This window comes from Propithecus coquereli, unplaced genomic scaffold (assembly GCF_000956105.1).
Source record: "Propithecus coquereli isolate 6110/MARCELLA unplaced genomic scaffold, Pcoq_1.0 Scaffold85, whole genome shotgun sequence".
Lineage (NCBI taxonomy): Eukaryota > Metazoa > Chordata > Mammalia > Primates > Indriidae > Propithecus > Propithecus coquereli.
The window spans coordinates 1,384,755-1,412,051 of NW_012154729.1; the positions used below are offsets into that span (position 1 = coordinate 1,384,755).

At 36.8% G+C, this 27,297-nt stretch overlaps 1 protein-coding gene and 1 pseudogene across 4 annotated transcripts in view; one reads left to right on the forward strand and one right to left on the reverse strand.

Moving 5' to 3' along the window:
* Positions 1–27,297, forward strand: part of ANKS1B (ankyrin repeat and sterile alpha motif domain containing 1B) — a 1,021,409-nt gene that overhangs the window by 150,846 nt on the left and 843,266 nt on the right. For all 3 annotated transcript variants that reach the window (XM_012664020.1, XM_012664018.1, XM_012664019.1), the window contains exons 5-8: positions 18,129–18,204; positions 19,566–19,667; positions 23,031–23,144; positions 25,662–25,828. In XM_012664020.1, coding sequence (XP_012519474.1) covers positions 18,129–18,204; positions 19,566–19,667; positions 23,031–23,144; positions 25,662–25,828 — 459 coding nt within the window. The remainder of the gene's footprint in view (positions 1–18,128; positions 18,205–19,565; positions 19,668–23,030; positions 23,145–25,661; positions 25,829–27,297) is intronic.
* Positions 4,618–5,999, reverse strand: LOC105826110 (annotated as a pseudogene). Its single transcript, XR_001138297.1, has one exon. The product of XR_001138297.1 is annotated as a glutamine synthetase pseudogene (transcript).

The window sequence follows — 27,297 nt, forward strand, 5'->3', positions numbered from 1 at the left end:
CAGGTCTGGTCTTGATAAATTCCCTCAGTGTTTGCTTGTCTGAGAAAGTCTTTATTTCTCCCTCATATAAGAAACTTAGTTTTGCAGGGTACACAATTCTAGGCTGGACGTTATTCTGTTTGACAAGACTGAGAATGGGGCCCCAATCCCTTCTGGTTTGTAAGGTCTCAGTTGAGAAGTCTGCAGGTAGTCTGATGGGTTTCCCTTTGTAAGTTACCTGATGTTTTCACCTTACAGCTCGTAGGAGTTCCTCCTTCGTGTTAACTTTGGCCAGTCTGATGACTATGTGTCGTGGTGATTGCCTCTTTGAGATGAATCTCCCAGGAGTCCGTTGAGCTTCTTATACCTGGATTTCTAAATTTCTAGCAAGACCAGAAAGTTTTCCTCAATTATTCCCTCAAATAGGTTTTCCCAGTCCTTCTGTATTTTCTTCTTCACTGTCAGGGATGCCTATGATTTTTATGTTAGGCCTATTTTCATAATTCCATATTTCCTGTAGACTTTGTTTGTTCCTCTTATTTTTCTGTTCTTGTCTTTGACTGACTTGTTTGTCAAATGAAGAGTGAAAAATCAAGCTCCGTCTCAACATGTAATTTGGAAGTATCCTAACTGATTACATGTGGGCAGCTCTTCAACTGGTAACCAGGCTTGGTCAATTCCGTTTTAAAATCCCTTCTGCATTTATCTCATTGTGTCCATTCCTGCTGTTGTCACCTGATCCAAGCCTTTGTTCACATTCAAAATTTTTTAATATCAAGTAGTTTATTTTTATTTTTTATTTATTTTTAATTTTTTTATTTCGGCATATTATGGGGGTACAAATGTTTAGGTTACATATATTGCCTTTGCACTACCTGAATCAGAGCTTCAAGTGTGTCCATCCCCCAGACAGTGCACACCGACCCATTAGGCGTGTATATACCCATCCCCTCCACTCCGCTCCTATTTGCTGGACACCCAATGTATGTTATTACTATATGTGCACTTAAGTGTTAGTCAGTTAATACCAATTTGATGGTGAGTGCATGTGGTGCTTGTTTTTCCATTCTTGTGATACTTCACATAGTAGAATGAGCTCCAGCTCTATCTAGGATAATACAAGAGGTGCTATATCACCATCGTTTTTTGTGGCTGAGTAGAACTCCGTGGTATACATATACTACATTTTATTAATCCACTTGTGTATTGATGGGCACTTAGGTTGTTTCCACATCTTTGCAATTGTGAATTGTGCTGCTACAAACGGTCTAGTACAGATGTCTTTTTTGTAGAATGTCTTTTGTTCTTTTGGGTATATGCTTAGTCATGGGATTGCTGGATCAAATGGTAGTTCTATTTGTAGCTCTTTGAGGTATCTCCATATTACTTGCCACAGAGGCTGTAGTAGTTTGTAGTCCCACCAGCAGTGTATGAGCATTCCTATCTCTCCACATCCACGCCAACATTTATTGTCAATATCAAGTAGTTTGTTGATATTCTCACTGTCTGAGAGTGAACAATGACAGCCAGTAACCTTAAACTGTTTCAGTGGATTTAACATTCATTAAATTGCTCTAGTTAACCAGTTGAGAATTAGGAGTCTTAGAGATAATCCCATTTGATAAATTATAATAATGTACTTTTAGACTTTAATTACATTCAAGTTTTTATGAGTAAATCAAATTTATAGATGGCTTTGGATGATCTTGTCTTTTCCTTGTAATAGCATATGTTTTTTCAATGTAGCATATATGTTAGTCTTTTCTCTAGAAGTTTTGTTTTCTGCTTCATTTCTCTGAACAATTTTAAATTATAATACATATTTGAGCTGGTAAATAATTTAATTCCTGTTTGGGCAAATGTCATATATTTATTTATAAACCCTTTAGTCTTTTAAGATTTCTTATTAAAGAGAATGAATCATATTAAGATATTAAGAGAGTAAGGTCAAATTGTCAATTTTCTCTTGAAATTAGCAATTATTTCTGTGGATTTTGCACTTGGTTTTGGGTAACCAGGTAGTGATGATGCTGTATTATGTTAGTGCTTTAACTGTGTGTGTTTGTTATAAGTTTCTCTTATGGAAATTAGAAGAATTAAAGAACTAGCATAACATTAAGCCAATTAGACTTTATATAAATGTTAAGGGGAATGAAAGTAAAATTACATAAAATTAATAAAGAGCACAAGTTTCCCTGCTAGGAGCTGTTAAGATGCAAAGCTGAGTAAGGTACAGTATTTGCTCTCAAAGGCTTATAATGGGGAAATAAGATATGTGCATAAATAGATTACTTTATCCATTATAATCCATTTACTCTCTGACTTCCCTAGGTGATGATTTCACAGCTTCTCTCCTCTCAAAACTTCAACACCTCCTTCTCTGTTATCTCACTCTGATCATGACTTTGCTTTTATTTCACCGAGAAAACAGAAGCAGTCACAGATTTCCACCATCATGTTTGCCAGTGTACGTGTATCTGCTCTCCTTCCTGATGCTTTATATGGACCTTTTAGGTTTATATCTAAGGCTACCTCCCCTCCTTGTGCATCAGACCCTATCCCTTTCTGTCTGTTGGGATACCTTGCTCTGGCAAATATTCTCTGTCTCAAATGTGGTAAATTTTTCTTTCTCAACTCTGTCCTTCCCATACGGACATAAAGATGTTGTAATATTTCCCATCTTTGAAAGAACCTCTCTCTTGATCCCACATCTTCCTTCTAGTTACTATTACTTTTCTCTGCTCCCCTTTACAGAAACATATTTAGAAAGGCTTGTTTTCACTCATTGCTATCAAACTCCTTTCCTCCATTCTCTCTTAAAGCCACTCCAACTCCCTTATTCTTTTAAAAGTCCTCGTTTTTTCCTTTTGCCAAGGTGTCCAGTGATGGCTGTATTGTTAGACCCAACATCCTTATTCCTCATCTCACTTACATCAACAGCATTGACAAAGTTGATCCTTCCCTCTTGTTCTAACTACTCTTTTCTTTTGACCTCTGAGGTGCCACTCTCTTTTGGTTCTCATTTAGTTCCCTGGTGGCTTCTTCTTGAAGAAGATGCTAGGGAAGCTCTGCCTGATGCTGTAAGTTAGCTTGGGAAGCTCTATTCCACGTATCTATTATCTTCCTCCTGGGACTAACCGAGGTGTGGCCTAAGCACAAGGGAGCAAGCCCCACCGAGCAAGCACATTTTGGGCTTCTGTTTGCCTCATGTTGGCTGCCATCCATTGACTAAAGCAAGTTACAAAATCAAGTCTCAAATCAAAGGGTGGAGAAATAACCCCACTCACATAAGTGGTAAGAACTGCAAAGTCATATAGCAAATGACACATAAAAGGAGGAGCCAGTAGTGTAATCTTCCATATTCCCATTCTATGGTTAACTGCTCTCATCTTCTTTTTTTTTTTTTTTTTTTTTTTGAGGATGAAGGTGAGGTTTTTATTATAAAAGAAAAAAATAACTCCTCCGCATCTTAACAAAGGAAAGGAATATTTTGCACTGGGAGAAGACACCAGGATACAAAATCACAAGTTTTGCCAACAGCCCTGTCTCCCTCTCCTCCAAGAGCAGAGGTGGAAGGACATTGTTGAAGCAAATAAGCAATTACGTAAAATTAGAAACCCTACAAATCTGATTAAACTCTAAAACTTCTATTTTGCTTTAAAAAATTTTTTTAATATATCAAAAGGTCTGCTTTAGTGACATGCCAGAAAATAACCCCAATATCCCCTCTGTCAGTAACATGCTCAAGTTGACCAGCCAACTCATTTCTAAACCCGTGTGTGGACAAGTATATGTGTGTCTTTTAAAACAGAGCCCTGGGGATCAAGTGACCGCGTCCATATGTCAACTGAGCAGTGCCCACCTCCTCTGGAGGGTGGGCAGGGCAGAGAAACCCTCAAGTGGTAACAGGGAATTAACCCCTAATCACCAACTTTCCAAGCACCCCTTCCCCCGCCTCCCCCTCAAAAGGAGACACTCATCTCTAAACCAGATTATTTCCTTTACTTTGGCTCCCTGTGACCCAGATGGTTTTCATCTTTAGAATAACACACATAATCCACACCCCTATATATATAATATTTTTGTTTTTACATTTAAATATAAAAATACTACTCTGCTTTGTGTTATAAAGGAGGACCAAGCAATAAGAACCTTTTCTTCTTTTAAGGTAGATAGAGGGCTATCCATCAGTTTATTCAGCTCTGTGTTGAGGGGAGGGCATTTAACCCCAGGTAAGAGAAGCCTGGGGAGAGAGCAAGGGCATATTCCTCCCTGATCTCCAGTCCCTACTTTCTCTCCCACTTCCCACTGTTTCTAGAAAGTTGGTTCTAAGAAACTTAAGAAACTTTCCACCAAGAAGGGAAGTTCTGACCTGGAATAGTAAGCCAAGCCTTCCACTTTTGACTACCTCAAAGAAAAACTCCTCTTTCTCCTGAAAACATGTGCTCCGTCTGGATAGCTATGCCTACTGGACAAGCACACCCCATTAAATGGAAGCAGTGGTTAAGTCCCCCCCACCCCACCCACTAACGCACTAGAAAGCTTCTGTGATAGGGAAAAAAGGAGGGTGGGTGCAAAGAGATTAAGAACTTGACCCCTCTATCTTAGCCAAAGAAAGCAAGATTAACTGGGCACAAGGAATAAAAAAAGACCTTGATATTCCACCCTTTGAGTTACAATTGGGGCAACAGGGAGAGGGGGAAGATTTGGAGTGGGATGGAGAACCAGGGGGGGCTCAACAGCTGCAAGTCTAGTCCACTTAGTTTTTGTACTGGAAGGGCTCATCGCCAGTTTCATTGAGAAGACCTGTGCGGATGAGGGCTTCTGTCACCGAAAACGGGTCGCAGTTGGCAGAGGGACGACGGTCTTCAAAGTAGCCCTTCTTCTCCTGGCCGACAGACCGGGGAATGCAGATGCTGGAGCTACGGTTGGCTACGCCAGCAGAAAAGTCGTTGATGTTGGAGGTTTCGTGGAATCCAGTTAGGCACCGGGCATTGTCCAGGCCCCCCTTGGGATCATAGGCGCGGATGTGGTACTGGTGCCGCTTGCTTAGTTTCTCGATGGCCTCCTCAATGTTCTTCAGACCATTCCCCTCCCGCATGGCCTTGGTGCTGAAGTTGGTGTGGCAGCCTGCACCATTCCAGTTCCCAGGAATGGGCTTAGCATCGAAGGTTGCTATCACTCCAAAGTCGTCACACACACGATGCAAGATGAAACGAGCCACCCAGAGATGATCTCCCATGGTGATTCCTTCACAGGGTCCAATCTGGAATTCCCACTGGGCAGGCATGGCCTCGGCATTAGTCCCCGCGATCTTGACTCCAGCATACAAGCAGGCTCGGTAATGAGCCTCCACGATATCCCTGCGTAGGCTCTGTCTGCTCCCACACCACAGTAATATGGACCCTGGGGCGCAGGGAAGCCATTGGAAGGCCAGCCAAAGGGGTGCCCATCTGTCCCCATGAGAGTATATTCCTGCTCCATTCCAAACCAAGGATGCTGGTTGCTCACCATGTCCATTATCCGTTTACAGGTGTGCCTCAAATTGGTCTCTGCGGGCTTTCGATTATACTTGAAAACTTCACACAACACCAGCTTGTTGGGGTCCTTGCGGAAGGGGTCCCAAAACATGGCAGCAGGCACGAGATACATGTTGCTGTTGGAGCCTTCAGACTGTAAAGTACTAGAGCCATCAAAATTCCACTTGGGCAACTCTTCCACACACTTGGGCTCACAGTCCAGGATGCGGGTCTTGCAGCGCAGTCCTTCTCCAGTCCCATCGATCCAGATATACCTGGCTTGGACTTTCTCCCCCTGAGGCAGGGACATATACACTTTCTTGATGCCTTTGTTTAAGTGGGAACTTGCTGAGGTGGCCATGGTGGAAGGTGTTCTGGGCGGCGAACAGGCGGGCGGGTGGGCAGGCATGCAGGCCGTGAGAGCGAGGCGCAGAGAGAGGTGAGGAGGCCGGTGTGCTACTCAAATACTCCACTCTTCTCCCATTCTCGGCTCTGCAGCTGCTGTCATCTTCTTGATCTCTAACTATCAGAGTGTCCCAGGTCTTAGTGCTCAGGCATCTTTTCTTCTCTGTCTGTACCTGCTTTCTAGTTGACCTAATCCAGTCCCTTGGCTTCAAATGTCATCTTTATCTGACAACTATCAAGTTTATTTCTTCATTATAGACTTCACCTTGAACTCTAAATCAGTCTGTGTAATTGCCTACCTACTCAACGTATCTATTGGATGACAAACAAGCATATCGACCTCAACATTTCTCAAACTGCAAATTTATCTTCTCCATCTTTTTCTCCCCAAATTGGCCTATTATCTAGTCTTTCTCATTTCGGAAAATGGCAGTGCCATCCTTCTAGTTGTTTGACCCAGAACTTTAGAGTTTTCTTCATGTTTTACACTCAGTCCCTCAGCAAATCCTATTGGCTCTGTGTTCACACTGTATACAGAATTTCACTAGGTTACGTTACCTTCATTATTACCACCATAGCCCAAGTCCTGATAATCTCTTGCCACCTAACTTGTTGTCCTGCTTTTTCCTTTGCCTCTGTATTGTCCGATCACGTTGCCATAACAAAGTACCATAGACTGAGTGGCTTAAACAGCAGAACTTTATTTTCTTTCAGGTCTGGAGGCTGGAAAGTCCAAGATGAAAGTTCTGATAGTTTGATCCTGGTGGTGGCTCTTCCTGGCTTGTTAGATGGCTGCCTTTTTGCCGTGTCCTCACATGGCCTTTCTTCCATGCACAAATGGAGAAAGAGAGAGAGAGAGAGAGAAAAAAAAACAGAAAGAGAAAGAGAGATCTCCGATGTCTTCTCCTCTTACAAGGACACCAGTCCCATTAGACTAGGGCCCCACCTTATGACCTAATTTAACTTTAACTACTTCTAGAAAAGCCCTGTATCCAAACACAGTCACACTAGGGGTTAAGGTCTCACATGGGAGTTTTAGGGGTACACAAACATTCAGTCCATAACAGTCCCTTCGTCTGTTTTCCACAAAGCAGCCAGAGTGATCTCATTCAGTTAAGTCAGGTCATTTCACTTTGCTGCTTAAAAACCTTCATTGATTTCCCATCTCACTCAGAGCAAAAGCCGAAGTTCTTACAGTGGCTGACAGGGTCTTATATGACCTGGTTCCATTATCTCTCGGAAGCCTCCGCCTATTACTCTTTGTCCTTTTTCACTTAGCTTCAGCCACACTGGCCTCCTTGGTCTCGTTGGAACACTGTGTCCTGCCTTGAGGCCTTTGCCTTATTAGTCATAGGACTTCCTCCCCTGCTTTCCTCATGTGTCTCCTCAAATGTCACCTTAATGGGGAGGCCTTCACTGACCGATCTTACTCACCACCCCAGCAATTCCCTTTCTCTTACTTTTAAATGAAACCTGGCTTCTCTGTAAGGATGTCCTATCCCCCCAACCCCGGCCTTCTCAGAAACCATGCTTCATGAACAAGAAAATTTGTTTCCTACCCTCAGGGAGTTGATAGACTAGTAGGGATGACAGAAAATAAACACATATACAAACATAAAAATTACAAATTGCAGTAAGCATTATAAAGGAAACAAATTGGCCACCCTGACTGAGGCTGGAGGGTCAGAGGTGGTTTCTATTTGGGGCTAGCCTCAGAGAAGTGAGAGATGAAGCCGTAGAATAAAAGAGCTTACAAGAAAGAGAATGTAGGGAGACAGAAGAGACTGAATAAAGAATATTTAGGTAGTTTCTGGAAAAAGTGATCTGCAAAGAAGTTACAAGAGGAATGCCAAAACAGCACAATGTCATATAATAAATTCATCCATTTGCCATATATTTATTGAGTGCCTGCTGTGTGCAAGGCATTGCCTGCCATGTGCCAGAGGATATAACAATAACAAAATTAGATAAAAATTGTGCCTGAAAGAGAGAAGATGACTCTTCAAAAAGTGTGTAATAAAGAAAAGTGAGATATGGGATAGAAGCTTGAAGTGATAGCAGTTTCACAGGAAGTTTCTTTTATTGTTTGTTTAATTTCTGGGTAGTGGAAAGGCATGTATGTTTATGGAGAAATAGGGCACTGAAGATGCGAAAGGTGAAGATAGCTGATGAGCAGAATTCAAGAAGCAGCAGAATGTGATAGAATAAAGAGCACAAGTGGAGAATTAGCTTTAATGAGGGAAAAGGGTGCTTCCCTTGAGATAGAAGTGAAGGAAAAGAGGATAGGGAAAGACAGAGGCTTCAAGTCCCCAGTTAAATAGCAGGAGAAGTCTCCTTTCGAATGGGAGGAATGTTATTTCTGAATTATTTGAAGACACATCATATTTCCCCCCTAGTTTAAACCTTCTCGTAACCATCAGCTGTTCTTCATATGATGTTTTTCTAGGTTCTTTATTGTTTGGGACCCTCTTCTCTGGACACAGTCTAATCTGTCAACAGTACTGTAAAAGTTAAATAGCCACAGTTGAACACAGTACTCTAGATACAGTCTAGCTAACGCAGACTACAGAAGAACTACTGCCTCCCGACTTGTTCAGACATCCTATTTTGTTGACAAAGGCTAGGATGTTATTATATTTTAAGTTCTTTTATTTTTATTCTAAGAGATGCCCACATGGCTAATTGTATCAGTCAAGGTACCAGGGGATTTTACTCGTGAGTTAAATGCCATTTTCTAGTTGTCTTTTCTTCCTTTGTGTCCATCCAGGTTGTCTTTATTCACTGATTGTTGCTCCTTACGACGGTTATGGGTCTTGCTTCTCATAGTTTTATGCTACCAGTGCTATTTTCTCTGCTGATCATCACCATATCACGCTTTGTATCTTATCATCATTGCTTTCTTTATTTTCTCCTTTGATCAAGACTTGTTCTTCTTTTATCTGGTCATTCTCTTTAGCAGGCTTCAGGAGATTATGGTTATAGTGTTACATTTAGAAGGGGAGCCGGTGTAGCCAAGCTCTAATATCTTCACATCCCTTTTCTATCTGCTGTTTTGGCACTTTGATGGATTAGATAACCTAAAATGCATTTAAAAACACCTAGAAATTCTAGATAAAATACAACAAAGATCTCTTGAAATGCACAATTGAACTTCCACAGAAGTCATGGAAATACAAAAGGTCAAAAATAAAAACGAACCTAAGACCGAGGGCTGTAAACATGAACATCCTCTTCTCTCCCTCTTTCCTGCTACTTATCATGTTTTTCTCAGCTTTGGTGCTACTGAGGCTTGACTTTAATAGACATTTCCAATCAATGAGAGAATTTCTTTTTGTTGTGGCCCGTTTCTAGGGACGAGGAATGAACACAGAGACAAAGAGACATAGACACACAAAGACGGTACAGGACTGCAGCAAACTTTCTTGCTGTAGTTTCTTTATTTATAACACAGCCTGTTTGGCAACTGTCCCACGGCAATTTCTTTGTTCCCACACTGTCCCGACTCAACACGTCCCGTTCCTTGTTGTTTCGTCTCTGGTGAGCAGATGTTTGCATCTGAACTCTCTAGCCCCTCCTGTTTGCAGGGTTAGGGCGCCCTGGCTCATTTGCAAGCCCACAGGCATGTTCTTGAGAAAAACAACAAGGAACCGTTCCCAGGCAAAATGTCCTCTACACTTTTGCTTTCGTGAACAATTCAGTTATTGATGTTAACATAACTTATATATCATCTCAGTTCTTCTGACTCAGCTGTTTTCATCACTACTGTGTTCAGAGGGTTTGTTTTTTTCCCTAAAATGAACTGAGATGTTATATGCTTCATATCTGGCTACTAGATAAATCTTGAAGTGTTTTTGTATTTTCAACTACATGATTGTCTATTTTGGAAATTATGTTTATTTTAAAGGATTAATTTAAATAAAATGGAGAAGTTTGATGCATAGGAAAAGTAGGACTGAAATCTCAGGGGTGGGAGGATTTGGGTTCACCTGGTTTAATGTTATCTCTTTGTATACACTCTATTTGCTCATAGAATGTTTGGAACTCAATATTTCATGAGAATATAGGTTTTCAAGGTCTGGCCATTTATGGGTTGTGGATTTGAGGCAGACTGCTGAGATATACAGAACAGTGCTAGTCTGAGTGAGAATATTAGATGCTGACTGTGTAGGGTGTGATAAACTGCAGGGTACATGATTTTAAGGAAAGTTTATCTTAAGGAAAGTTTGGCAAAATATTCTCAAAATTTTCTAATCTCTGATGAAAAGAATACAATTATTACAGAATAAACCTATGTTTGGAAAAGTCCAGAGGCTTGACATATTTAAATTGTATACTATTCGTGATAACACTGTGAGCAGTAAATGGTTCCTGGTACCACCGTTTACCTTAGAATTATGAGAACAATCCATTCCATCTTGACAGTTCTCATGTTCTCTTTCCAAAGAAGCTAATTATATCAACCTTGGATTTGTAAAAATGGATTCATTTTTACAGGCTAAAAATATGTTTACCATCTAGTAACCTTTTCTATTTTTATTCAAGGATTCTGTGTCTTATTCATTGTACGAAAACACTAGTTCCATTTATCATAGCATTTTTATCTTAGAATAACATAAAGGATGTAAATGTATGTAATTTTAAAATATTAACATAATTGAAGTTATTTTTTGAAATGGGTTTTCTAATTGCTTTTTTAGTAGCACTATTTTTTTTTTTATTTTTGTATGATGAGATCTTTATTTTCTAAAATAGTCTACATCAATGGTGGTGGGACTACTCATATGTTAGGGACGACAGTCTTTGAGTGTTAAGAAACCTATTTTTCTTTTGACCTCTTTGAAAGAGGCAACAGGAGCAGTGTTGGATTAGAGAGGAATCAGGTTAACAGCATAAATTTTATGGATAGGATCAGCTAATAGAGGGGGCTTCTCCACTTCCATTTCCATTTCTCCTGCCTTTCTGCATAACTCCAAACCCAAAGGGTTCATTCATCCTGCTCTCCCCTTCACTCACTAAGCCCCAGGCTCACAGCCTGCTGGGAGTACCTGTAATAGCCAAACTCTCTCCTGCCCCAGGGCCTTTGCATTTGCTAGTCCTCCTTCAAGCCTTCCTCCAGGGCTCTGAGCAAGACTGGCTCTTTTTTTTTTTTTATATTGTGCACTTTATTTCTATTATTATTATATTGTAATATATAATGAAATAATTATACAGCTCACCATAGGTGGGGGACCCCGTGCAAGGATCTGATATACCCTTGAAGGAATCAATGATGTGTCTAAGTGTGGCAACACAGGAGAACTTTGAACAACTTTGTTTTCTCAGTCTATTTCATCACAGATAGTAGCAGCTTCCAGGTTGGGAATTGTTTAGTGAGAAAGTTAGATCAGGGCTCAAAATTGGATTCTGCCACTTTATTACTATGAAACTTTTGGCAAGTAATTTAACTTCCTTGATGCGTGGTTTCTTCATCTGTGACATTTCAGGAAGAGATCACTCTCTTTTGGAGTATTCAGAGAAATCTTGATAAAGAGACATATTACTTTGGCTGATTATAAAAGATTTGGGTAAGTCAAGAGGATGAGTGTGGGTCTTCAAAGCTATAGTGTGATGAATTACAGAATAGTTAAATGTGTACCTAATGTAATTTAGGAAATAGCTATAAATGTTCTTGTCATAGTTGCTATTATGCATATAATATTATACTACATTTTAGAAAGGTTTAAGCATTTTTTATATAGTGGTTGGAGTATAGGAATGTAGCGTTTAGCTTATGATTCCCTTTTGTTTTTAGTCCACCTTTTTCTGGTATAATTTCATAAATTTTAAGCAGTTATTTTTGAAGCAGTATACAGTTGTGTACCCACCACAAACTGCCAAGATTAAAACATCCCCATTATCCCGAAAAGTTCCTTCCTGCCCCTTTGCAGTCAGTCTCCTCCTCCTACACCCTGGCCGCTGAAGCCTTCTAGAATGTCATAGAAATGACACTGGTTGTCTTTTGTGTGTGACTTTTTTCTCTTATCAAATGCTTTTGAGATTCATTCATGTTACTGTGTGTATCAGCAGCTTGTTCCTTTTTACTGATCGGCAGGTAGTGTTCTCGTATGCAGATCCACTGCACTTTTGTTTATTCATACATCATTGATGGACCTGATTCCTAAAACTTGCCCTGTAGTTGGAATCCATTATCAGTTTTTTTTTTTAATGTTATCTTTTTTTATTTTTATTTTTATTTTTTTTTTATTTCAGGGTATTGTGAGGGTACAAACATTATGGTTACACTTCATGTCTTTGCCTCACCCAAGTGTGGGTTAAAGACATGCCCTTCCCCTCTACAGTGCTCCCCTTGTCCTTTAGTTGCGGATTTACCTCCCCTTCCCCCTAATCCCTGGAGAGTATTTCTGCCATGTGATCACCCTAGTGTTGATCAGTTAGTACCAATTTGATGGCGAGTACAAGTGGAGCCCATTCTTCTGTTCTTGTGGTGCCTCACTTTGGATAATGGGCTTAAGTTTAATCCAGGAAAGTATAAGAGGTTCTAGATTACTGTCGTTTCTTATGATTGGGTAATATTCCATTGTAAACATATACCAAATTTTAATAATCCACTAATGGATTGATGGGCACTTGGGTTGTTTCCACATTCTTGCAATAGTGAATTGTGCTGCCATAAACATTAGGGTGCAGATGTCTTTATCATAGAATGTTTTGTGCTCTTTTGGGTAGATGCCTAATAGTGCTATTGCTGGATCGAATGGTAGCACTATTAGTGATAATAGCTGTCACTTTATAGTTTAATAAAACACTTTAAAAATCTTATTTGTTGTATGTTTATCTTATTTAACCTTCCCAATAACTCTATTAGATTTTTAATTTTTTTATTTATAGGATATATTAATTTTGAATGGTAGTAAGTGATTTTCCCAAGGTTGTATAGCCACTAAAAGCTAAGCTGCCACTGGAACCCAGATTTTCTATATCTGTTTCCTCCACAAAGATAATTGTTTATTTATGGTAGAGGTTATGTGTTTTCATCGTCTAGAATACAGTAGTGCCCCCTTAACCATGGTTTTGCTTTCCACGGTTTCAGTTACCTGCAGTCAACCATGGTCTGAAAATATTTAAATGGAAAATTCCAGAAATAAATAAATCATAAGTTTTAAATTGCACGCTGTTCTGAGTAGTGTGATGAAATCTCTTGCCATCCTGATTCATCCTGCCTGGGACATGAATCATCCCTTATCCTGAGTATCCGTGCTGTAGACGCTACCTGCCTGTTAGTCACTTAGTAGCCCATTTGGTTATCAGATCCACTGTCATGGCTTTGCAGTGCTTGCGTTCAAGTCACCCTTTTTTACTTAACAGTGGCCCCAAAGCACAGAGTGGTGGTGGTGGTAATGTAGATACGCCAAAGAGAAGATGTAAAGTGCTTCCTTTAAGTGAAAAGGTGGAAGTTCTCGATTTAATAAGGAAAGAAAAAAATTGTATGCCGAGGTTACTAAGATCTATAGTTACAATGAATCTTCTATCTGTGAAGAATGACAGATTTATACTGGTTTTGCTGTGGCACCTTAAACTGCAAAAGTTAGGCCACAGTGCATGATGACTGCTTAGTTAAGATGGAAAAGGCCCTACGTGTGTGGGTGGAAGACATGAATAGAAACATGCTCTGATTGATGGCACTCGGGTTCAGTGCTATCTTCGGTTTCAGGCATCTACTGGGGTCTTGGAACATATCCTCTGGAGCTAAAGGGGGACTACTATAGTCCTTTTTGGTGTCGACAGTGCCCATTATCCTTCATCAAAATACCTGGGAAACCAAATTGGTACAAAAAGTAGACATTATTATTAGATTTTTAAATAGTTTGTTTAGACTTAACTTTATGTTAACCATTCTCTTTATTCATCCATGCTTCTTGCATCTCAGATCCTTGTTTGAATTATAGCTTATAGACGTTCTTTCAGTAAGGGTCTTTAGTAACCCCTCATTTTTAATCTGCCTGAAAATGTTTTTATTTTGCCCTCATTCTTAGAAGATAGTTTGGCTGGATATAGAATGCTAGGTTGAGAGTAATTTTGTGTTGACACATGAAGATATTATACTTTCTTCTCGCTTTATTATTTTAGTTGAGAAGTCAGCTGTTGATGTAATTATTATTCATTTTTAGACAATTATTTTTTTCTCTTGGAGTATTTTTAAGTATTTTTATCTTAGGTGCTTTGTAGTTTCACTGTGATATGTCCAGTATGTATTCATTTATCTTGCTTGGTGGTCCTGGAACTTATTATTGATATCAATTCTGGAAAAGTTCTTAGCCATTGACCATTACCTCTATCATTCCTTTCTGGAACTCTGATTAGACGTATGCTGAATCTTGTTCTGTCCTGTCTTTTACATTTTCCATCTCTTGTTTCTTTTTATTGCATTATATACTTTAAAAATATATTATCCAGTTCAATACTCTTTTCTTTAACTATACCTTATATGTTATTAAACCCATTAATTTTAAATACTATATTTTCCATTTCTAGAAGTGCTATTTGGTTCATTTTCATATTGGGCCAATTTTGATAATCCTCTTATTCTTTAGTCATATTGGGTATCTTCTAGTTCTTTCATTTTATTAATCACATATGTTTTATATTCTGTAGCTGACCATTCCAACATGTGAAGCTTTTGTGGGTTTTATTCTTTTGTGTTTTTGTTTCTACTAATCCTTGCTCATGGTGGCTTGTTTCCTTTCATGTTCAATGATATTTAATTTTTAATTTGTATTTATGAGAGCTTTATCTGTTGTAATTCTTAGAAGCCAGTTGTATTTTTTCCAGATAGGACTTATATCTGCTTCTGTTAAACATTTATATTTGCCTGTAGTACTATTAATAGAAACCCAGGGCCACTTTATTCTACATTTGGCTCAGGATCTGGGGTTCATAGAGAGTATATTTTTTTGCCCCATACTCACCATGAGTGTAAAATTGTGGTTAGTATTTCTTAGGGGGATTTATTTCTTTTATTCTACTCCACTTAGAACTAAGACCTGGATAGACATTGTTTCTTCCTCTGTGGAACATTTTTTTTTTTTTTAATCTTCAATTTTCACTGAGGAGGTTATTCTTTGGAGGTTTTAGGGTTGTGCAGGGGTCCCTGATCTAATCTCCTGCCCCTCCCACTCCCACCTTGAGTGATTGGTTAAAGCCAACGGGATCACTAGTCTACCATGGCAGATTCCCTAGAACAAATACCTGTTCCATTGCTAATTCCCTGGATTTATACTTTCTTTCCCAACGAGGCTCTGAGGAATTCCATTACTTTTCCTCTTCAGCCCTATATTAAAGATATTATTTAGCTTATTTTTAGAATAAAGTGTGCTATATGGGAAGGGTTTTTCCAACATCAACATCAAGTCCAAAATTTTGTGAAAAGTGGAAGGGAATCAAATTAGCAATCAAAAATATGGTTGAAAAATAGAATGAAAGTGAGCAGAATTAGATTATTAAAATGGAAATTTCTCAAAGAATGGGAAAAAGAAAATGTTCAACCCCACATCGAAGTATTTTTTTAAAAGCTGCATAAGTTTCCAGTGTTTTTCCTTCAGCATGATGGAAATTTATCAAATTATTTATTCCTATTTTTATTAATATCTGTACATATCATGCCAGTCACTTCATAATTCAAGTGCAATTTCACCCGTACCTTCCTGAAGATACATTCAGGTCACATTGATAGATACTTGGTATTCCTCAAGACTCCTTAACAGTGCACTTAGAAACTGTTTTAGGTTGGGTTAATTATACAATAGACTGTTGGCAATTAAAGAAGTTTTCACATTGTATATTATTTTATAGTGATACTTCTATTATAATTTGAGATTAGAATCCCACATTAGAGATAACTTTTAGTATAAGGGGACAGAATTGCCATATTGACACTACTCAATTTAAAACACACACACACACACACACACACACACACACACACACACACAGAACCTGCTGACATTTGTTAGATTTTTGAGAGAAGAAAAAAAAATGAAAAAGATAATGCAACCCCAAAACAAACCCTGGCATTCATATAGCTCAAAAAGTATCCTCTTTGAAATCTTCCTTGAAGGCAGAATCAGTGTCATCCTGTACTACTCACAAATTCTCCGTCTTTTCCATGCTGTGTTCCTCCCTCCTTCTACCTATTGCCCTCAAAAGAATTCCTGGACGTCTACATTTTTAAAGTACTTTGCTAGGCATTGGGGATACAATAGTGAAAAAAAAATAGATGTGGTCTACATTTCCACTGCACTTACAGTTTGTTATGGGGAATAGACAATCACATCAAGTTGTATTGTGGTGTCATGAGTGCTGTGATAAGGAAAATATGGATTGGTGTGGGACACACAGGAGAAGCACTAAACTTCAGGGGCCAGGGGTGCCTTCCTTAGTGAAATTTTATTAAGCTAAGACTCAACATATAGTGTAGGTCAGTGGTTCTCTAAGTATATTTTTTAGCCCCTCAATATTACATGGGAACTTGTTAGAAATGGAAATTTTCAGGCCTCATCTCAGGCTACCGAATCAGAAACTCTAGGGATGAGGCCCAGAAGTCTGTGTTTTAACAAGCTCTCCGGGTGATCCTGATTCACGCTGCGGATTAATGAGTGGTGCAGGTGATGGGCAGATCCAGAGGGCTCGGAGTTAGATTCAGCCAGGTGGAGGGATCAGTCTTTGAGACCCCTGGGGAAGAAAACAGAATGACACTAATACGAAAGAGTTCAGCGTGCCCAGAGCGCGGGGTACCCGGGCTGGGAGAGGGTTGTGGTGGGCAGGACAAATGCAGACAAGAGAAAAGCAGAGAGAAGTTTATCCAGGTTTTGTAAGACACATTAAATTCTATTTTTGTTTTTAAATTTATTTTTATTATTTTAATTGACACATAATAATTGTATGTATTTGGGGTGCAGAGTGATATTTCAATACCTACATACGATATATAATGATCGAATCAGGGTCATTAGCATATAACTTCAAACATTGATCATTTCTTTGTGTTGGGAACATGTAGAATCCTCACTTCTGGCTATTTGAAAATATACGATAAATTATTGTTGGCTGTAGTCCCCCTACAGGGCCATATAACACTAGAACTTATTTCTCCTATCTGGCTGTAATTTTGTATCCATTAACCAACCTCTCCCATCCTCCTCCCCCATGCTGTCTCCAGCCTTTAATAACCATAATTCTACTCTCTCCTTCTAGGGCCTCAACGTTTTTTTAGCTCCCAGATATGAGTGAGAACATGTATTTATCTTTCTTCTGTGCCTGACTTGTTTCACTTAGCATAATATCCTCCAGGCTCATCCACGTTGCTGTGAATGATGGGATTTCATTCTTTTTAATGGCTACATTAAATGGTTTAGATTTCATTTATCATAAATATTTACAGACAGTCTCCAACTTACAATGATTGCACTTAACAGCATTTTGACTTTACAACGTGAAAGTGTCGCCATTTTGATGTACTTTGAATTTTGAATTTCGATCTTTTCCCAGGCTAGCGATATATGGTGCACGAGATATTCAACACTTTATCGCAAAATAGGCTTTGTGTTAGATGATTTTGCCCCACCATAGGCTAAGATAAGTGTTGTGAGAATGTTTAAAGTAGGCTAGGCAAAGCTGTGATACTCAGTAGGTCAGGTGTATTAAATACATTGTCAATTTACAATGGGTACAATCAGGATGTAACTCCACTGTAAGTCTAGGAGCATCTGTATTTAATATATCTATTTCTGCTGATAGAATGTGAATATATGAGGGCCAGGATGATATTTGCATACCTCAGAACATCCTTCAACTATTCTTGGCATATAATTGGTGTTTAATAAATGCATGCTGATTAAACTTGTTGGATAATCACAAAAGCCTTGTGAGGTAGGCATTACAACTCTATATTTAAGGACAGCCGAGGCTAAGAGAAGGTGAGCAGCTTATTAACATAACAAGGTCAAATGGCTATTCAGAAACAGGTGTTTTACAAACCCAAGCCTTGGATTTTGGTTTTAGAATCTCTTCTTCAATCAACGCTCCCTTTTTTTTGGGGAATGCTGAGATTACAGAAAATACATATGAATACATAAAGTGACAGAATTTTTTAACTTGTAAGTATTCCAAATGCAACTATGCTTTCTTTTTTCTTTTTTTCTTTTCTTTTCTTTTCTTTTTTTTTTCCAGACAGAAAAGGGGAGTGCACTGCATGAAGCAGCTTTGTTTGGAAAGGTGGACGTTGTACGAGTTCTGTTAGAAACAGGTAACTATTGTGATTCTCCAGGGAGCTTATCCTGCCAAATACCATTTCTATTTCAGGAGTAGACCAAGGAAAATGACACAGCTCTCTTCACAAATCACCCTTCTTGCCTTCGCTCCAAGTTGCAGATATGTATTCATATTATGTAGAATTGAGCTTCTGTGTTTAGATAAAATTGATATAAATGTGCACCCTTCCTTTACTCAATAGATGTTTTAGTAAAAAGCTCTTGGAAATTACAATTTTCTACCATTAAATCACATTTAAATACACTAGAGAAACTATCAAAAGGAAAAGGAGATCTCTGCCTTCTACAAGAGGGAAGAATTGATCCCCGAGAAGTTATGACAATTGCTTGGTTTATTAAAGAACATATTTTCCCTACGTTTTTATATTGTGAACTGTGGCAAACAGATTTGAGTTCCCTCTCCTTAAGGTAAATTCTTCTATTAATAGTTACTTCATTAATTGAGTAGCTATTGTTTGTAGTCTACAGTGACTTATTTTAAAGGGAACCTTTTAAAGGGAATGCTTTGAAGGAACAATAAATTAAGCTTATTTATCTTCATATGTATATTCTGATCGAAATGAAGTAAAATGGGAGCTGAGGTCAGATTCTTTTTAACATCAAAAGGCATGGGTACAAATTCATACTTTTAAACAATTGATGTGAGTCTTTCTTGTTATGAACTATAGTGTGTTTATTTTTCTCTGTAAAAAATAACATGAAAAACACTGGCAAACTATTGTGATTATGCTTATACAAAGTTAAAATTTCATGCATATTTAACTTTCACATGCAATGCAGGGATATAATAAATGATTTGAGGCAACCAATTAAATATGTGCCAATCAGATGTCCCTACACAAATTAAAGTATACATTTAATAATCTTATGATGAACTAATATTTGGGACCAGAACCTGTAAAGTGGCTTTGTTTGCAGTTAGGCATTTGGAAAGTTCATAAACAATTTTAAGGCAGTGAAAATCTATTTGCTACATTAAATAAGTTCTTTAGTACAATAAACATTTTCAGAACTAATGTAATAACAAAGATATTTCATGTACATCCATCAATAAGTTTGTTCACCAGGAAGATAATGAATGTGACTGACATTGAATACAATCTTGCGTAAATAAATATTGTGACTTTGTATTTGGACCAAAGTTCAAAAAAAATCATGCTTTTTCAACTTTTGTGAATACTCAAGTATTCTAAGACTGTTCTTATATTACTCACATGGTATGTGCTTATAATTTATTAAGTATTTTTACCATACTATAGAGAATATATAAATCACATGATCATAGTTTAGAAATTCACATTCTAAATCAATAATATAGTGTGTCTTTTTCTTTCAGGAATTGATGCTAACATAAAGGATAGCTTAGGTAGAACTGTTTTAGACATTCTGAAAGAACATCCATCTCAGAAATCTCTCCAGATTGCAACACTCTTACAAGGTAAATAATATTGAATGATGGATGAAATTGCCTTATAGTCAAGATTAAATTAAAACTGTTAAAGTTTCTTTTGGGTTTTGAGTTAGTCTTTACTTTTGAATAAATTAATTATTTTAATTTTTTTTCTGGTAGACTTTTAAATAAGTGTACTTTTTAATTTTTTTATTTCTTTTTTTAACTACTCAGTACACTGTTTTTAAAAAGTTAAAGTATTTATTCTCTTGATATTAAAAAATCTTTTTAAAACCCATGTAGTAAATGTGTAGTTATGAGCTTGAAGTTAGGAAGGCTATAAAGTGGTGATGATTGGGTATTATCTTACATTTGAATAATACTTTAAGAATTTTCAGGGATTTGCTGTTGTTTAGTCTGAATTTCTGTGACTATGAAGTAGATAAGTCAGATATTATTCTCCTTTTTGCATATAAGGGAAACTGAAGCTTTGAGGGATTAGGTGATTTCCTCAAAGTCATATATCCTATTCTAAGTGGCAGAGCTCATACATAAATGCTGGATCCAAAGCAATAACAAATGTTGTATTTAGCGAAAAAAGTACAGATTATTTCCTTCCTATTCCAGTAGTACGAGATTAGTTTTGCCAGGCTTTGTTTTTGATAAAGGTCATTTAAGTACATTTGGAGTTAGTGGCAATATTGGCTCTACTGAAGGTTTGACAACTATCTAGGTACTACTTTTTTATTTGCAGAATTACATACTTCCCTATTTGATCTGCAACTTTTCTAAAATATTTAGATTTAAATGCCTTCTCTTTTCTGTTTGGTGATTAGGCCTGCATTTAGCTTATTACCTTAAAAGCCCAGATGTTCTTTCTCTCCTTTCTAGTTAGCTCCTACACTGTTCAGCAGTGATTATCTTCTACAGTTGTTACAGATTGGCTGCAGGTGTAACAGAGGAGGGAGGTGGGATAGATTTCATTAAGTGTCAGTTGGGAAGTTGAAGAACAACATTGTTCTGCAGGGAGAAAAATAAATTAAAACCAAGTCGGCAAGGAACATACAGATACAGTAGTCAACTAAGGCCAAAGAGGGGTAAAAAGGGTAGACACACAATAGGAGGACATTATTTTCTCTTCTCTGTTTCTAAAACCTTTCGGGGAAGTTCCCAGAACACCAGGCCTCTACAATTTTCTTGTCAATAAAGAAATTAATTGCAAGTCAAATGCATAGAGAGATGAATCCAAGCATGGCTATTTATATTAATTCAAATTAAAATCAAGTTGAATAACAGGTAATAGTGGCACATGCCAATTTTTATGCTTCCCCCTCTAGGTACATTGTATTTCATGTTGGACTTTTGCCTCTAACTGAACTTTACAAAAACTGAAACTTGCGCATAATATGTCTTTTGGGAGAAGCAAAATAAATGTCATTCATTAAAAAAGAGACATGGCATAATGATAGACTTTTTTTTTTTTTAACATACTGCATTGGTCCAACTTAGAAGAAAATGTTGTTATATAGAAGTAACTCTATCTTTGTTCTCTTAAATGGTCAAGATTCATCAGGCATGTCAATTTGTGATAGAGTATATGGCACATCTTTGGATTTTTCTAATTAATGAGAAATTTCAGAATGTGAACCCATTATCTGTATGCTTTGCATTCCTGGATTTCAAGTCACTGGTACATTTTAAATCTAGTGAAAAAATTTGTTATAGAAATAAAGTTGATTTATAGTAGATGAAATTACTATTTTATGAAATTACTATTTGGTTTACATAACTATTACCTGGTTCAAAAATTTTGAGGATAAAATCCCACAGGTTGCTTTCTTTGCCTAGTAACATTGCCCTTTGGTAGAAACTATTTGAATGGTAAGAGGACACAATTGATTGACACTAGAGTGCAAACTTTCTTAATTGGATTTTAAGAAAAAAATTCCTTCTGAATAAAGAAGTACAAGCAAAAGATCCCTATGAAAAGGCATTTGTTGATTTGATCTTTTATGTGGAGGATACAAACTAGCCACTTTTGGGCTGGATGCTTTTGGCAGGCAACAGATATGTTTTGTTTATATCACATATTTGTTGGCCCACACTGTATTTCTATAAAAATTGAATCAGCCATCAACATTTAAAAATCTAGAATTTCAGCTAAAACTGGAGTTTTGGCTTCTCAAAAACTACAGGCTTTCATTTTGTTTCATTGATGTACTTTAGACGAGTCATCGGCTCTCTGCTTAAACACGCTCTTCGAGGCTGAGTGTTGGTTGACATTGATCCCTGCATTCAGATGCTGTTTCTTTCCTTGTTCGGTGTCTGTCTGGCTTTGCCACTTATTACCTATATGAATGTGGACAAGTTAATATACTCCTCTTTTGGTTTTCATCTTTAAAACTGAGGTAGTAAGAGTGTGTGTTCCATAATTTTGTAAGTATTAGATGAAATGATTTATATCAAATACTTAGAACAATGCTGGGCTCAAAGTAAGCAATGTTTAAGCTTTAGCTGTTATTAGTATTATGTCTTTATCAAAATTGGAAAAATGAAAGGTAGGCTGAGTATAGGATATCACTTCAAGAATAATGGGGATGAATGTTATTTCTTTGTAGAAATAAAGTTTAGTATGCAAATTATGTGTATCTTGCAAGATTACAACACCATTATAAAATTAAACTTACCCAATTTCATTCATTTATCTTACCTGACTGTTGTATCCATCTGAATTTGACATTCCTGTTTTAGGGATCAAGTCTATTCAAAGCATCTTTGAGAGTTTTAAATCTTCAGATAGAAAATATTTAAGGAGACCAAGGAGGTTATAGTATCTTCAACAGGTGAAATTAGTTTTAAGGAAACAATGTGATAAGATTAGTTTTCAGAAGAAAGGGGTTCATGAGTTTATCTCAAAGTATTTTTTTGTTGTTTTTTTTCTTTTCTTTTTGGAGATAGTCTCACTGTGTCATCCCAGCTAGAGGCTAGAGTGCAGCAACATCATGATAGCTCACTGCAACCTCAAACTCCTGGGTTCAAGTGATCCTCCTGCCTCAGCCTCCCAAGTATCTGGGACCACAGGCACGTGCCACTGCACCCAGCTCATTTTTCTGTTTTTAGTAGAGATGGGGTCTCGCTGAGCTCCAGCTGTCTTCCCGCCTTGGCCTCTCAGAATGTTAGGATTACAGGTGTGAGCCACTGTGTCTGGCTCTGTTGTTGTTTTTTGTAATTTGTGTTTTTTTAACTAAAAAACTTTAAGTAAAATAGCTCATCATGAGGTTCTTTTAAAAACTTAGAATATGAGAAAAATAAATGAAAAACAGAGCAACAGAAGTAAGGCATAAAGTTTAGTTATTGGTTTTAAAATAAATGAATTCAGGTATATAATCTCAAAAATGTATATATACACAGAATATTTAGAAGGCGTGGGAAGACCCACAGCCCTTGAAGAGCATGTACCGGAAGATGCAACACAAGAAACACACGTTTCATCTTCAGCCGAGTCTCCTTCCCAAAAGACCAAAAGTGAGTATCTAAATATAAAGCCATTGAAACTATGCTAGACTTTATGTACAAATTTGTCCTGTATGTATAAAAAGCCTAACAGTTATGGAAATTTCAAGTCTAATAAGTTCTGTGCTCTGTATTTTATCCATTTATTCAAGAAGCATTTATAGAACTATTATTTTTTAGGCACTGCTCTTAGCCCTGAGATACAGTAGTGAGCAAAGCAGATAACAATCCCTGCTGTAATGAAGTTTACATAGAGCATATATTTCATATATTTTTTTCTTAAATGTGTTTTCCCCAGCTTTATCGAGGTATACATGACAAATAAAAATTGTGTATCTTTATTTACAGTGTACAATATGATATTTTGGTATTTGTGTATATTGTGAAATGATGGCCACAATCCACCTAATTAAAATATCCGTCACCTGACATAGTTTTGATTTTTTTTGGTGAGAACACTTAAGCTCTTTTAGCAAATTTCAAGTATACCATATAATATTATTAACTGTAGTTACTATACTGTCCATTAAATCTGCAGAATTTATTCACCCACCGTAACTGAACCTTTGTACTCTTTGATTAACGTCTTCCCATTTCCTTCACCCCAGCTCTTGGCAGCCACCATTCTACTATCTGTTTTCATTAGTTTGACTTTTTTAGATTCACATATAAGTGAGATCATGGAGTATTTGTCTTTTTCTGTCTGGCTTATTTCATTCAGCATAATGTCCTTCAGGTTTTTCAGCGTTGTTGCAAATGGCAAGATGTTCACACACACACACACACAACACACACACACACACACACACACACACACACACACACACTCTCACACTGCATTTCCTTTATCCATTCATCCAACAGTGGACATTTAGGTTGTTCCAAATCTTGGCTATTCTGAATAATGCTGCAATGAACACGAGAGTGCAGATATCTCTTCAAGATACTGATTTTATTTCCTTTGAATAAATAGCCAGAAGTGGGATTGGTGGATTATATGATAGTTCTATTTTTAATTTTTTGAGGATCCTCTATACTGTTATCCGTAATAGCTGTGACATTTTACATTCCCACCAACGGTGTACAGGAGTCCCTTTTTTCTACATCCTCACCAACACTTGGTATCTTTTGTTTTTTTGATCATAGCCATTCTAATAGGTGTGAGGTGGTATCTCATTGTGGTTTTGATTTTATATTTCCTTGATGATTAGTGATGTTGAGCACCTTTTTATATACCTTTTGCCATTTATATGTTTTTTTATGGAGAAATGTCTATTCAGGTTCTTAGCTCATTTTTAAATTGGATTATTTTCTTTTTTGCTATTGAGTTGTGTGAGTTTCTTGTGTATTTTGGTTATTAACCCCTTAGAGCTATGGCTTACAAATATTTCCTTCCATTCCATAAGTTGCCTTTCACTCTGTTGATTGTTTCCTTTTCTGTGATGCAATCCCACTTGTTCATTTTTGCTTTTATGTGCTGTGCTTTTGGTTTTATACCCAAAAAGTCATTGTCCTGACCAATGTCAAGAAGTTTTTTCCTTATATTTTATTCTACGAGTTCTCCCATTTCAAGTCTTACGTTTAAGTCTTTAATCTATTTTGGGTTGATTTTTATATATGGTGTGAGATAAGGGTCATATTTCATTCTTTTGCATGTGATATCCAGTTTTGCCAATACCATTTATTGAAGAGACTATCATTTCCACACTGTATTCTTGGCACTCTTGTCAAAGAGCTACAATAATCAAAACAGTATGGTACTGGCATAAAAACAGACATAAAGAGCAAGGAAACAAAATAGAGATTCTAGAAATAAATCCATGCATCTATAATCAACTGATCTTAAATGTCTTAAATTTGGAATAAAAATATTAAGATCTGGATTGTAACTGCTAGAAAATTTTGTTTAGAATAAATTATAGGCTTAAAAGTACCTTTCTGAGACTGTTTAGAAACATGATGTTTGCATGTAACCTGCAAAATACTCATGTTTGATTGGTGATGCATATCATCTGTTTCTTCTGTGTTTTCCCTTTCTATCATATATCATAATTCTAATTTATTAATTAACTATATAATTATTTAAATAAATTCTATTTCTGTTTATAGAATCTAGGAAGCAGGCTCTCAGCACCATTTCAAATTTGTTTATTAATTGTTGAATGAATTTTGTTGGTAAAATAAAATGCCAATACGAGATTATTGACAATTAAATCCTATAATAAATGGAGCTTTAGGAAATGTAATTCCAGATGCCTCTATATACTACATATATGTAAACTTTCAATACTAATTTTTATTTTGAAAAAGAATAAAAATAGGCAAAATTGTCATCTCTATTGTCTGTTAATATCATCATACTAATTATAGTTTAATACTTTGTTTTAAGCAAAATAGTTTCTGACTACTTAATCTTGTTTGTAATATTTTGAGTTCTATCCCCATAGCAGTTGTGTTTTTATTACTTAGCATTAAGTTTTAGCAATAGCCTTTCTTGAAACTTCTGAAAAAATTATTCTCATCTTCTAGGTGAAACTGTGACTGGTGAACTATCAAAACTCTTGGATGAAATAAAACTCTGTCAAGAAAAGGATTATTCTTTTGAAGATTTGTGCCACACGATATCAGACCACTACTTAGATAATTTGAGCAAGATTTCAGAGGAAGAGCTTGGGAAAAATGGAAGCCAGAGTGTAGTAAGTAAAGGGGGAAATGAAGACAACACGTCTGTCTTTGCCAGTTCAGTATGGACACCTAAGATGCATGGGATTTTGTGCATTATCAGGCTGTCAGATTCTGCTACTATCAGATTTCAGTCTCCCTATCGCTCTTTCCCTGACGTTCATTGGGGTTTTATTCTCACTGCATGTGCAGGGGAAGGAATGCTTTGACAAATCACTTATGTTCATAGTTCGTGATGGTCTCTCTACTGTTAGACACTCTCCTAAAACATGGATTCCTAGTTTTCTTGGTTATGTTCCTTTAGTTTTATTGGCCATGTCAATATTGGTTTCCAAAGAAAGAAGAAAACTTTCCTTTTATCTGTCTTCTCCATTTTCTTTATGAACTCGGTCTAAGCCCATCTTTAAGAAGAGCGAGCTGAGCCATGTTTATAGTTCCTCAGTCACTTCTTAACTCAGAGCAGGAGAGATGTTGTAGAATGCTCACCCTGCATATTTCTATAATACGATGCAAATTTCTACAGGGTTCTCTTCTATAAGCTCAGAATCTAAAGCATGAATTAGAGATTCTTGCCCATTTAGATTTTTATATTAACACAATAGCAAGAAGGACTATAGAGAATCAATCAGGTTAAAATTAAAATTTGTAAACTTTGTGTCCTATAGAGGAAGGATTTATAGTATGTACTGGTATTAAAGGAAATACATTGCTATGATATGAAACCGTACTCACTTTAGAACTTAATTTGTTACAGAAATATTATACTTTATTCAAAAGCCAATAATAGAGTGAACTGTGTTAAGAATGTCATCTTATTTATGAAAACTAAAAAAAAAATTACTAAGTATAGTGACTGTTCATTATGGGAACATTTACTTAATTTAGTTACTTAAAGTGAGCTATGATAACTATTTCCCATCATAGCACTTGCTAATCTAGTTTCATGGCTAGTCCTACCTCCTAGGACTGCTTTTTTGTTTCATTTTGGATTTTTGCTGCACTGTCTTTTGTATTTAATAAAAAATCACCTTATTGCCCCCCTAAATTCTTTATGAATAGTTATGACTAATTATATATATATTGAAGTAAATATGTGTAGATTTTACAAAATGAAATTTTTATACTAATGAAATATTTTTAGTAGTAACTTTAATGTCAGGACAAAATTCTCTGTTTAAAACTCTAAAACAGGTATATGCTATCTCCAGATTACAAACCAGTTACATTTTAACATTTCCTTCAAAGTTAGAACCTAAAACATATTTGTTCTACATAAATAATACGTATTTAGGTTTTTAGATCCATCTGTAAAGATTTTTCTGAACTGGCAACTTCTGGTCCTCTACCTCTCAAACCACAGATCTTCAGAAAGTCCTAATTTTCAAGATCAGTAGTTTCTAAACTTTTCTTGTTGTATGTACCATTAGTAAACAAATTTTGAGCAATCATCCCTATTTTTAAATTATATATGTGTACTACTATT